Here is a 13,597-nt window from a genome sequence, read left to right as displayed (position 1 = left end):
GCTTTGAGCAACCTGGGCTGGTGGGAGGTGTCCCTGTCCATGGCAGGGGTGGCACTGGATGGGCTTTAAGGTCCCTTCCCACCCAAACCATTCTGGGATTCTATGTTTTCTACAGAAGACATTTCCAAACCTCTATTTTGTACTGAACAGTCAAATAGGAAATGCAAATGTGAATATTGACAACTCGTGCAGTGCCTTTGCCTTTACAGCCCCTGTTTTTGTTCTCTGCAGGAATGACCCACACGCCCTACACCACGACAGATGTTTCCAGCAGCCCGGTCATGACACAGAGCAACCAAACCTGCTCCAGTCACAACATAACCTTCAAGAACAGCCTGTACGCAACCACCTACACCATCATCTTCATCCCCGGCCTCCTGGCCAACAGCGCTGCCTTATGGGTCCTGTGCCGCTTCATCAGCAAGAAGAACAAAGCCGTCATCTTCATGATCAACCTGGCCGTTGCTGACCTGGCCCATGTCCTCTCGCTGCCACTGCGGATATACTACTACATTAACTCCACGTGGCCTTTTGGGAGATTCCTGTGCTTGCTGTGCTTCTACCTGAAGTACCTCAACATGTACGCCAGCATTTGTTTCCTCACCTGCATCAGCATCCAGAGGTATTTCTTCCTGTATCAGCCCTTCAAAGCCAAGGACTGGAAGCGGCGCTACGACGCCGCCATCAGCGCAGCCGTCTGGCTCTTTGTTGGGTTGGCGTGCTTGCCGTTCCCCATCATGCGGAGCTATGGCCTCGCCAAAAACACCAATACCTGCTTTGCAGACCTTCAAGTCCGGCAGATCAACAGCAAGGTGGCCACCGTGCTGATGACAGGCACAGCAGAGCTCTTTGGGTTCATTGGCCCCCTCGTCATTATTTTATTCTGTACTTGGAAAACAAAAGACTCTCTTCGGGGCTTCCAGATACCACTGCAAAACAGCAGCGAGAGGCGGAAGGCTCTAAGGATGGTTTCCATGTGTGCCATTGTGTTCTGCGTGTGTTTCGCACCGTACCACATCAACTTCTTCTTCTACATGTTGGTGAAAGAAAATGTCATTACAGACTGCTTCCTGAGCACCATCACGCTCTACACCCAACCCTTTTGCTTAAGCCTTGCGAGCCTGGACTGCTGCTTGGATCCCATCCTGTATTTCTTTATGACTTCAGAGTTTCAGGACCAGATCTCAAGGCACAGCAGCATGGTCATCAGGAGCCGGCTCATGAGCAAGGAGAGTGCTTCATCAGTTAAGGAATGACAAGAAAGCCAGCTGGAAAGAATTCAGATATTTCACATGGAATCTGGGACTGCTCTGTGACACTCGATTACCAACTCCATGGTGGAAGATCCTGCAAGTTTAATCAGAGGAGTTTTGTGACAGCGGAAATCTTTCGATATGTAGAAGATAAAACTTTGTTTAAGACCAATGTGTGGGAAGCTGATGAGCAACCCAACTGGCGTGACTACACCTCCCACTGTGCCACCCATGCCTGACCTCGCTGGACTAGAACATATTCAGGAGGGAGTGACAAAGCTTGTGCTAGGAAATGGTGGAAGTGTCCCAGGAGCTTTTCTTATGTTTGGGAGTGGCAGCTCCGGCTTTGAGTGCATCCCCTGGTCATCACACCTCTGCCTTGCCTTTCCCACACTCCTCCTCCTGCTCTTGTTCATTATTTCCTCCCCACCCACCTCTAAGTTTGCTCTTTAATTGCTGACCCATCCCATAACTTGCGCCTAGAGCCAGCGCCAGACCCTCTGCAAGACAAATTCTCCCAATGGCTCCTCAAACATGCCAGAGAGTGGGACCTTCCCTTGCTCCGAGGGACTTTCTTCCCCTCCGAGCTGTCCCCGTTGCCAAGGGGGACATCAGGACATGTCCTTTGTCTTCGGATCCCAAGGGGCATGACCACTAGGAGCGTGACACAGGTGGCCAGCTGGACCCAGCATGGACGCTGGTGGATTTGATGATGTTGGTGGCACCGGTCAGGTCCTCACCCTCCTCTGCGTGTGGCTTCTCGGGCCCAGAGGTACTTGTGATGGATCCACCATGTGGAACCTCTGCTCAATGGGTTCGACTGACACATCTGTTAAAAAAGAGAGGTGTCCTTGCCCAGGTGATTTCACTAATAGAGCATAGGCTAATTTCTTCAGTAAATTATTCATTGTGATTTTTTCCACCAGCTCCTCTCGTGATCTTAATGTTTACATCTTATAACTTTGTCAGCTATGAAGATATGAGAGGCAGTGACCAGGAAGGATGCCATTTACCCCTTATTTCAAAACAGTGACAGCTCTTCAGCCAAGTTCACCCACTTTCACCCCATCAACCTTAAGGGTATCCCCACGATACCTGGGGATTGTTTGGCTGAACACAGGCATTGATTTATTGCCTTTGAAAATCCATGTTTCTTCAAAGGAATGTGGACAATTCGCAATAAGCACCAGCAGCAGCATCTTACATGTTGCTACAAAAGTAGAAGAAATACCAGAAACACTTTTAAATCTAACAATTTTAAATCTAACTGCTCGATTCCACTTAATTACCTTTTAACTCAGCCAAAATTGTTCTGCATATTATGTTTTCCCACTTGACTGTTGCAATATAATGGGAAAAGCAAACAATAGCTGGGTTTAAATAACCATTACACTGGAGTTCCTCTAAAAGGCAGCAAAGACATGCTCGTTAAATACTCTTGTAGTCCTTCTCCCATTTGTGAGAAGGTGACTTTGGGCTACAGCACAATTAACTTAATCTTACATGTAGATGGGTAAAAAAACCAAAATATCCCTATCTGAGGGAAGTGCCTTCCCAGAGAGAGTGTTATGGGCGGCTTCTCTGGTTTTCTTAGTCCCTTTAAAAACGAGAGCAGAGGTTGATCCTCAGGTACACAGTGAAGAATGCGTAACAAAATTTTTGTCAATTTTGCAGTTTTCTCATAAGCTAGACACTGTATAATATTGTCAGTGAAGGAGACTTTAGTTTCCACGGTTGTTCTGAGGATTTTTATGGACCTTGATCAGCTAGCATGCGACTGGGAGCTGGTTACTCTGATTTTTTTTTCTCATGCAGTTCTCCATTTGTCAGGTGAAAACAAGTTGAAGGCACTGTTATGGTAACTATGTAGCTTGTCCTACAATTTTTCTTCCCCAAAACTGATGCTTAAAAAATAAATGCATTTTTGCAAACGTAAGTTGTGTTTCATAGTTGTCACTTATACCCAAAATACTGAATGGGATCAGCTCCTCCTTGAATCAAAGAGTTCAAGTGCTGGAGTGCATCAACTTTCATTTTTCTTCAACAGATTCCTTGCTTGTCTGCAGAAGGGTTTTCATCCCACTCTAACACAACACGACTGGTGCTTTTTAAAAAAAAAAAAACCAAAACCAACAACAACAAAAAAACCCCAAACTACAACACTTACATTGGATTTAGAGCCATTTTGGGGGCAGCTGTGCTGCCGGTGGCACGTGATCAGGTGAGGAGTGACTGCTCATCCTTGCATGCAAGCAGGACGGCAGAAACCATCTCTCTGTATCTGATCTATATATAGAATCTAATATATATGTATCTCTAGTCTATATCTCAGCCAACCACTATTTAGCAGATCCAAATCTATGCAGCTTAAAAAAGCACTCACACCATTGACAGCAAGATCAGCACTAAAGCAGAAATTGGTAACTCTGGTTGTAGAATCACTGAATGGTTTGGGTTGGAAGGGACCTTAAAGCTCATCTAGTTCCAGCCCCCTGCCATGGGCAGGGACACCTCCCACCAGCCCAGGTTGCTCAGTCCCCTACATACTGAAAGTTATAACGTGGACCTGGCAGGGAATACCTGCTCCAACAGCTGAATGTCCAGAGTGATGGTGGCTCTCCCATCCTTCACCTTAACAAGAAGTTTGGGGGATCCATGAGGGATAATGTTCCCTGTCACCATGATGGCACCACCAAGCACCTTGGCTGCTCATGCTCTCCTTCATCTTCCTGCCTCTGAACTCTCTTAGACCCCCCCAAACTGTCCTTTCCCAGCCTGTGAGGAAAAGTCACACACTGAACACTTTCAGCCTTTTGAGACAAATCACTTTGATGTGCAGGAGATCAGACAACTTGGTCTAAAGGTCTCTTCTGGTGCATGGGAAAGTGGACTGGTTTTGGCTGGGCTAGAGTTAAAGCGGCTGCGTGGCGCTTATTGCCGGATGGGGTTAAACCACGACAGAAAGTTACCCAAGGTGGTCACGATGGTGAGCTAGCCTAGAGAGCAACAACTCAAAGCAAAAAGAGATCAAGGAAAACTTGTCCTTCTCTGAAAGCACGTTGAAAGTCAAAGCCAGTTGGGCCTCCACAGACCCATGTGTGAAGCTCAAAGCCTTTAGTTCAAGTCCTCCAAAACCTCAGCAGTGTGTCTCAAGAGAACAGACAAACCCAGCATCGCCATCAAGGAGGACGGTATGTCAGATGCCTTCACAGCCGGGAGGTGCTGGATGGGACACAAGACCCGGGGCTGCAGGTGTTGGCTTCGCCTGCCAGCGCTCTCGCCCTTTCTACGGCACAACGTGCCTGGCTCCGGTTCCTGCAATTCACCCCCTTTCCTGTCACCATAAAATGTGTTTATTATTGTGACAAGAGGAAATATAATTTCACGATGTTGCTCCTGGATTATCTCTTGTGCTTGTCCCACTGCCCAGACTCACTGGCTATAAGAAGATGACGTTTCATCCTCCTTGGGCAAACACACACAAAAAAAGTATTTCAACAGAGATGCCCCAGAAAGGCAGAAGTTAGCCGAATCTAGAGGCTGGGTACAGCTATGCAGGTTTGGGAAGGAAATATATTCTTTATTCATATTATTGGCATATTCTCCTTCTGCAGCACATGCGCCATCCACCCGTTAGTAAAAGAAAATGTGTTTGTTTGCAGTGCCAGCAAGTACCATCTTAGCTGGTATCAGAGGTCTGGTAATTCTTCTCCTGCTTGAGAAAGGGCCCTCCTGTGTTTCACAGGAAAATTATTTGGAAAGAAACCCCATGCTCATGGGCTTGAACGCCTTTCTGCAGCCTCAGGGTCTGAGCTGCAGGACCTTGTGAGTCCCTCAGCTTCATTTTCTTTCCTTAAATGAAATTACCAGCTCTCTGTGCAGAAAAAAACCAAAATATGCTGCAAATGCAGGTGAACAGCTCAACAGCTGGGAACCAGCTCAAGATATGAAAAACCTTCATTGCATTTAACAGATTTTGGTGCATTTTGACACAAGGGCTTAGCCCAAAAAGGTAAGGAGTGACCAACAATTATTTCCTGTAAAATAAATCAAAGCTTCCTAAAAATGTTGTCCCTGTAGAGGCCACCATGCAGTGGCCAGAGGGACAATGTGCCGCAGGGCACCGGGACTCGCCCAGCCCCACCGACCACGTGCCGACGGCTCCAGTTGAGCCCTGGCAATCTCTGCACAAGGGTGAGGGGCTTTGTGTGAACAAGCCCTCCTCCTCCCGCACGGCCGGCTGTTTTTCATACATCCTTCAGGTGCATCCTGTCAGATATTTCTAAATGCTGAGTGCTTAAAGAGACGCTGGTCGTATGCGTTTGGCCTCCTGCCCACAGGATGCCAGGCTAAAGGTGAAGCCGACCTGTGTCTGGAGGCCTCAGATAAAGTCTCCCAGTTATTTAAAAATTCCTTTGTGTCTTCTGCCTTCTGAAAATATAATATTGCATAGCGTAAGATGGGTGTTCAGTATTGGGAATGAGCCAGAAGAGCAGAAATACTGAACAAAACCCTGCATGTGGCTGGAAGGAGGATGGAGAGGTTGATTAGTGCGTGTTAAAGGAAGAGGCTGGGGACTCGTCAATCCAGCCTTTCACAGCCAGGAAGGCTGTGATTGTCTGCAAAAGGACTCCAAAAACCTGATGAGCAGAGGAAGGAATCAACGTGACTATGAAGCCCGAGGTGCAAGTCCAACCCTCGTGACAGTCCGACATCCCCCGGCCTCTCCATCCCCAGCAGCCCTGCTGCAAACACGTTCCTAAAAATAGGGCTCAGAGCCGGCGGGGTACAGCCCTGGATGTGTGCTGGGGACACAGAAGTAGGATGTCCTGGGCAGGATATCCCGATAAACCAGCCACTTCCCTTTGGGATAAACCTTTAACCTCTGGAGAGGGCTGGGGCTCCCTTCGACGCATCTGTGCACACTCTGACAATACTGCAGCATGGGTCTTTCTGCCAAGGATCAGCATCAGCTGCTGAAAAAGATGCACGAGAAGAAAACCTGGAACAGCAAGCAGCTCTTGCATCTTCCAAATCGCTTTGCCCTTGGCTGAGACAAGCATCATGGGGCTTCACCAGTACTTATTGGCCCACAAGCTACACTTAAAGGATGAATAAGCAAATGATAACAAAGAAGCTCACGGACATGTCTATAAACTACAGAAACTGGTCTTGCCTTTGCCTTCATGAGGACATTGACCAACGGATTTGAGTAACCGCATCCCACTGACCACAGGACGCTCGAGGCCAAGGATCCTCTTCTCCATTCTCTACAATACCATCATGAAGCATCACTTTACAGCAAGGGAGCGCATCACCATGCCGCCGCGCTTGGGTCCCTGCTCTCAGCATCGCTGCCAGCACGGAGAAAACCTGACAATCGCGTAGCCGGTGGGGGGGAAAGAGGCACACTCCATCCCAGACCCCGCGCTGGCGACTTATTCCACAATTAAAGGTTATAATAGCTTCCTTCTTTCATTTCTCTCCTACAGTTATGTTTCTTAGTTTTGCAAGGTCATAGGACCAATTACAGAAAATAGATGAACAGAGCAAGAAGAGTTCCGTGTATACACTTCCTACAGTAAGAAAGGGAAAGGTGCCGACAGCTCTGTTATCTCTGCAAGCCCTGGGCTGTGAGATGTTGCACTGTAAATCAGGGAAAATGTGCAGCTGGAAATGAGGCAGCCCATAATAAGTGACACTACAACGTATGCCTGCCAGTTTCCATCAATTCAGAGAGAAGATGGTCACGCTCAGCAGCCAGTAGAAAAACTAAAAATTATATATGTATGTATGTGTGTATATATATATACACACACAGAAAAGGAATTAAAGGAGGCAAACAAAGAAGAAAAAAAGATTGGGAATGGTGCACATCTTTTTTATTTTTTTTAAATAGTGTTTTGGGAAAATCTGCACCTTAAACCATCAAATTATTTCAGAAATAGTCTAAACCCTCAGCTTCAGCCTATAGCCTTGATAGTCTGAGGTTAACCAAACTTCCAAGAAAACGAAGGGAAATTGCTACCTTCCAGTAACTCACACTGGCACGGCTTTTGGTTTCCTTTAGCGAGCACTTACTGGAAGATTTTTCCTTCTGTATTTTATGGTTTTTAGCAAGCAAATGGTAAGTGACTGGGGATAAAAGCAGAAGCAGCTCGCCCGAAGGACACTGTCCCCTAACACAACGTCCGTGCAAAAAGGAGGAAAGAAATCCATGGTCCGAGGTCCCTGTGGCACGGCCGTTGGATCCAACGACGTCACCGCCTTCCCAGTTGTTTTAACGTCATTAACTGCACACGTTCGGTGCGGTGGAGAGAAACAAAATACAGGATTTCCTGTTCTGCAGCCACTGTGCTGGGCTGCAGATGCCGGCAGGATTCCAGCGCTCCGAAAACATGTGGAACTCGAACGAGGAGTCGCCGGGGCTGGGATTGCTGCGAAGAAATCGGTAGGAAATAAAAAGCAGTGAGAGCGTTCCTCCTGCTCCCTAGCATGGATGTCACCCCCCCGAGGGACGGGAGCCGCAGGAAGGTAAGCTCCGTTTCTGCTGCGTGTTTTGTTCAGTAGATTGAAGCTATGGCAGTTTTTAGAAATGTTATCGCTTGGGTTTTTTTAGTTCTTCTGCAAGAGATGTTATCAGGCTGGTGCAACATCCTCAGCAGCTTCTGCCGGTGCCCACGTCTCTGTCTCGCCCGGTGCATCCGCACCGGCTGCTGCACGCGGGGAAAACCTGGTTTACCCAAAAGACTTCAGTTTTGTCACGACTGACAAACTGCCATAACCCATCAGCTCTGTTTACATATTTCCTATTAGTGCCTGGACTAAACAAACAAAATTATTGCTTAAAACACAAATTCCAGAAAGCCTCCAATACTTCAGAACTTATTTCAAGCCAAAAGTGGATTTCTAAAAATTTTTTTTCCCTAGGCTGCTTTTCCCCCAGCATCCCAGGCTGGAGCAGGGTTGGGGGGAGACAGTTCTGCCCCAGCTACACCCCAACTTTGGGGCTCTTCTCAGCCCCTCCTGAGCACATCTTGATCCCAGTTTGTCCAGCCAACCCATGGAAAAGATGAGAGCGAGTTTCCCAGTGAATCCAGGAGCAGTAACTGCAGCACGGCAGCAGCGCGGGGCTGGGTGGGGTGCCGGGTGATTCAGAGTAGCCGGGTGATTTCCAATAATGACAGCCACGTACGCCGCCAGGAAAACACATTCAGAAAAAGAAACATGGGTGTTTTGATAGCTGCCTTGGCCTCCTAATTAATTGCAAAGTTACTGGATGTTGAATGAATCGCCAGAGCAGGGGGCTGACTGCTCTGGCAGCGATACTGGTCTCCCCTCTGTAATTTCAGCCTGCAGCTGGCCACTTAAAAATCTCCTGCTACTCCCGCCTGCATGAAAATCCATGCACGGATGAAAGAGGAAAACAATCAAGCAATGGCAAGAAGTATTTTGTACAAGCTTTATAAAGTTCCTGAACCAAAGCCCATGGGAGCATCACTGACATCAGCATCACCGACGGCCAAATGCAGGGGGAGGTGGAGGGGGGCTTGGGGCAAGGCAAAAACTGAAAAACAATAATAAATTAAAAAATCCACCCTTTCAGGGAGTGTTGTAGTGAATTAGCAGTGCCCTGAGCCCAGAATGGAGGCTGCTGGTGGGGCGCTTCTTGCCAGGAGCCCTGACAGTGCTGCCACCCAAAAACGGAAAGCGTTTGGTACCACAAGTGATGCTCGCCCTCCCGCTGAGAAACAGCCTCTCCCAGGCTCCCAGGGAGAGACAAAAAATGGAGGAAACTGGGAAGGAGGCTCCCCACGGTCCTGTCTCCAGGATTTGGGCTGGGATGCGTGGCAGGAAGGAAATGCACAGGGACACCAGGCACTCTATAATCCTTTTTGCAAGCCCAGAGCTGCAAGTGTCACCTCTGTGGTGACAAGAGCTGGGAATATCTGTATTCCCACACTCCCTGGCAGTTTTCCCTCCCTATTTTCTGCAGGGATGTGAAGATAAGGTCTCCTGCCAGATACTTTTCCAGGATGAAAGACTCGGTGCAAAGTGCACCGGCTGAGCATGAGCCCCTCGTGGGTTGGCAGGCGCGTGAGGAGCACATCAGGATGCTGCAGGGACCAAAGGGATTTATTTCCCGCTGTCCTCTCCTGCCAGATGTCCCTGCTGCCATGCCCCATCCCAGCAGAGAAATCAGAAACATCCTGACCTGGGGCTGCCAGCTCGAGCACAGTCAGCAGCCAAAAAGTGCCTTAGCCCAGGTTTCATTTCAGACGTGCTTTTTTATTTGCAGCCAAACCCTGGAGAAAGAAGCAAATGGGAGAAGGCAGCTTGGCAGGGGGTCAGTTCGGAAAGCAGGGTGTAAGCACCACACACGCACAGAAATGTGGGTGAAGGCACCGACCCTTCTCCCATCCGAGGTGCAGGCAGCGGGCAGCCAGCTGAGAGGCTGCTGGCTATATTTTATAGCTATCTCTCTATATATGTGCCTATATATGTGTATATAAATACAAAACCTTCCTCCTGAGGCTGAAAACGTGCCCATCCCTCTGAAGAGCTGCAGAGGTGAGGAAGAACAGGGTAGAAGAGCCTTCAACCCAATTTTTCCAAGGGAAAAACTGCCCTGTTTTGTTGCAGATGACGCTACAAACCCTTGGTTTGTAACCTGGTGCTTCCGAATTGCCTCTTCCCAAAAGAGCAGAGCATTTCCCTCCCCACGGGCTCTGCTCCCGAATGGCAAAATCCATCACCCCTCCGGAGAGCCGCACCTCTGACCTCCCCCCGACCCGCTGGTACCCGCAGCGCTGGCTGGATGGGGTGGAACGGGTAAATGGATGAAAAGAATTCCTGCTTTAACTAAAAGACAAATGTAATTATCTTCCTTCATGTCCTGAACTGTTGCTGGAGGATAATTTCTGTTGCTACAACATGATGCCTGCACAATGTGCCATGAGTGCCGGAATTAAATTAGCGGGACCAGCAGAGCGACTGGCGTGTGTTCAGCCAGTGATTAGCTTATAAATCCAGCCTGAAATCTGGAGCCAGAGCCCTGATAGATCTGTCTGCACCTCTCCCACCGGCCTCTGCTCTGCTCAGCTGCCTGCCAGCAGCATCGTTTGATGATGCTAATTATTGCCCCTGCTGCCGATTCGCATCGGACTGCTGCACTGATCTGAAAAGACAATGGCTAGACTGATTTAAAGTCCCTATTTATTTACAGACCCACCCAAATCACTTGTAGATATACCAGAGAGCACTAATTTGACAGAAAACTATATGATAGCAGCAATAAAAGTGGTCCTGAAATATCCCAGGGAGCTGAAATTTTCACCCCAGGGAAATGCTGGAGAGTTTTTGGCTTTACAGCGTCTTTTTTTCCTCCCTGCAGAAACCCTCCACCCACCTCCATCACTCTGTGAGCAAAGAGACTCAACCAAGATGGAGAACAACACGTCCACCGGGAACTGTACCGACCCCCAGATGTCCTTCCAGTCCACCCTTTACGCTGCCACCTACACCATCATTTTCATCCCCGGCCTCCTGGCCAACAGCGCTGCCCTCTGGGTCCTGTGCCGCTTCATCAGCAAGAAGAGCAAAGCCGTCATCTTCATGATCAACCTGGCCATGGCTGACCTGGCCCACGTCCTCTCGCTGCCACTGCGGATGTACTACTACATCAACCACACCTGGCCTTTTGGGAGTTTTCTTTGCCAGGTTTGCTTCTACCTGAAGTATCTCAACATGTATGCCAGCATCTGCTTCCTCACCTGCATCAGCATCCAGCGGTACCTCTTCCTCCTCCATCCCTTCAAAGCCAAGGGCTGGAAGCGGCGGTACGATGCGGCCATCAGCGCGGCTGTCTGGCTCTTTGTGGGGGCAGCGTGCTTGCCCCTGCTCGTGGTGAGGAGCCCAGCCTTGTCCAACAGCACCAACACCTGCTTCTCCGACCTGGGGGTGAAGCAGCTGAGCCCGGGAGCCTCCATCGCGCTGGTGACGGTGGCAGAACTCTTTGGGTTTGTCATCCCCTTCGGCATCATCGCCTGCTGCACCTGGAAGATGCGGCAGTCGCTGCGGGATTGTCCGACGCAGCTGCAGAACACCAGCGAGAAGCAGAAAGCTTTGCGCATGGTCTTGATGTGCGCAGCCGTCTTCTTCATCTGCTTCACCCCCTACCACATCAACTTCCCCTTCTTCATGATGGTGATCGAGAACATCATCCAGGACTGCGCCGTCCACCGGAGCGCGCTCCGCTTCCACCCCGTCTCCCTCTGCCTGGCCAGCCTCAACTGCTGCCTGGATCCCGTCCTCTACTACTTCATGACCTCCGAGTTCCAGGACCAGCTGCTGGGCCACAGCTGGTCTGCCCTTCGGGCTCGCTTCATGCGCCGGGGCAGCAGCTTCTCCATCAGCGAAACCGGCCACAACATCCGTATGAAGAGGAGAAATTTTCCACGCTTGAAGTTTTGGTCTCTTCCCAAGTTCTTTGGCCGGATAAACAGCATGGAAATCCCCCCCATGCCACCCGATGAGCTGCTGCTGGAGTCCATCTCGTGACACATCAGCCACTTCTCCCCGTGTAGGTGCTTCTCATCGCTTGAGTGACGATTGCATTAGGTCCCCAAACACATCTTGACTTACCCTTGTGTGTAACAGATGCCAGGATCTGACCTAGGAGGATATTCTGATGAAAAAAAGTTTGCTGTTGTGTTGTTGCTGTTGGGGACCGTTTGCCTGACAGCATTCTCCATCGTGGTGTTGTTAAATCACCCGAAGCTGATGCCAGCACTCCTCCTGTGCTGAACTGCCGCCGGCTTTGGGCCCCTCTCCTTTCTGTTGTTTCAGTGCTTCTACATATTCACCATTTTGGAAAATCCTCCTGAACCCTGAGTTGTAAGCAGGCGGCTCAGCCTCTGTGCAGGTAACACTGGGGGAGTTTCAGCCCCAGCTGCACCTACCTGCGGTCCTTGATGACCTACAGCGTCCACTGTGCTCACGCGAGGCTCTAGATCAGGACAGCTAATTATCTCCATGTAAACTGAACCTCTTTCCATCATAAAAAAAGAAAAAAAAAAGAAAGAAAAACCAACTGGACCTAATCTAGCCTAGTCTGGACTGCAAGACTGTAACTTTATGACATACATCAAGCAAAGCATATTAACCTATATCCACACCAGTATTAAACAGTTTTCCAATGAACTCGGCTCAGCTCAAGCAACTGGAAAAGGCACCTGGAGCTGAGCACGGGAGCCTGTCCGGCTCCTGGGAGCTCCGGGATGCTCAGCTGGTTGTGAGAGATGAATACTCGGAGGACAGACTGTGGCTGGATGTGCCATGAGCAAAGAGGAGGAAGGATGGAGGATGTCTCCAGGGACACATTTGCTGTGAGACCTGGCGCAAGCCGCAGAAGGGAGGACTAATAGTTGGCATTGTCCTCTCCTGTGTCATTATTAGGAGTCTTGTGTTCTCTGGCATTTTGCTAAAGCCTGTGGTTGTACATTAAGGTGTTCCCAAGCCTCTCAGTTTGGCTTTAAAAACCAGAAAAGGTCCCAGCCCTCGCTGGGTACCAAGAAAAGTTTACAAAACCAACCCAAGCGCATCCTTAAAGTTTCAAACTCGGGAGGAAATAAAATGATCTCAGCATGTATTTTAGCATCGTGGGTATGATTTTAACTGCTTGTAAATAACCTCACTACACACCGGGTCTGCTCAGGGAGCTACGGCACGATCCGCAGAGGTGGGGAGCCGCGGTTGGGGGCTCAGAAGGGTCTCATGGCCAGAGTGGGAGCTGCAAGGTTGGTTTCCTCCTCATGGGCTACGGCATTGACATCTGCAATGCTGAAAAACCCTTCAGGGAATTATTTAAGTAAACATAGGCAGAGGAGGTTTGATAGAAAACAGTTTTGCCGACGGTTGGATGCACATTTCCAGCCCATGCAGCATTTCTGGGAAGCGTGGAGTGGGCAGAGGTTTACCCTTGCGTTGCCAAGGCTGGTCTTAGAAAGAAGAGGGGAGATCCAGACAGGCTGGGGGGATGCTTTGGTCCTTATAGTGTGCCAGCGAGGGGCAGAAAGCACTGAGATGGGCAGAAATCACTCTGCCCCGCCGCTCTGTCCCGAGTCTCCTCCTCTCAAAAGAAAAAAAAAAAAAAACCCAAAAAGGATACATGTTCCTTGTTTGCTTGGGGGACAAAAAAACTTTTCAGGGCTGCCAAAAGATGTGTCAGGAACAGGAAACCCCAGAGAAACCTCGCCGATGCCACGGCTGGCAAGACCCAGCTCCGGGCAGCCACCACAGACAGGTCAAGTCACACCACCAGCACCCTAACTTGGAGTGTGGTT

At 49.3% G+C, this 13,597-nt stretch overlaps 2 protein-coding genes across 2 annotated transcripts; both read left to right on the top strand.

Moving 5' to 3' along the window:
* Positions 1-231: 231 nt before the first annotated feature.
* LOC104469211 (putative P2Y purinoceptor 10) lies at positions 232-1,256 on the top strand (the record flags this gene model as incomplete). Its single annotated transcript, XM_010083639.1, has 1 exon — positions 232-1,256. A coding segment is annotated over one exon (1,025 nt), but the record flags the coding sequence as incomplete, so codon positions are not given.
* A 9,441-nt stretch (positions 1,257-10,697) lies between these two features.
* LOC104469210 (putative P2Y purinoceptor 10) lies at positions 10,698-11,813 on the top strand. The gene has a single exon (XM_010083638.1). It carries the CDS (start codon positions 10,698-10,700, stop codon positions 11,811-11,813), a length of 1,116 nt encoding a protein of 371 aa, XP_010081940.1.
* The last annotated feature ends 1,784 nt before the right edge of the window (positions 11,814-13,597 follow it).

Source organism: Pterocles gutturalis, unplaced genomic scaffold, assembly GCF_000699245.1.
Source record: "Pterocles gutturalis isolate BGI_N339 unplaced genomic scaffold, ASM69924v1 scaffold3230, whole genome shotgun sequence".
NCBI classification, from domain to species: domain Eukaryota; kingdom Metazoa; phylum Chordata; class Aves; order Pterocliformes; family Pteroclidae; genus Pterocles; species Pterocles gutturalis.
The sequence above is the reverse complement of the archived record's forward strand: the minus strand, read 5'-3'. Positions and strand labels throughout refer to the sequence as shown.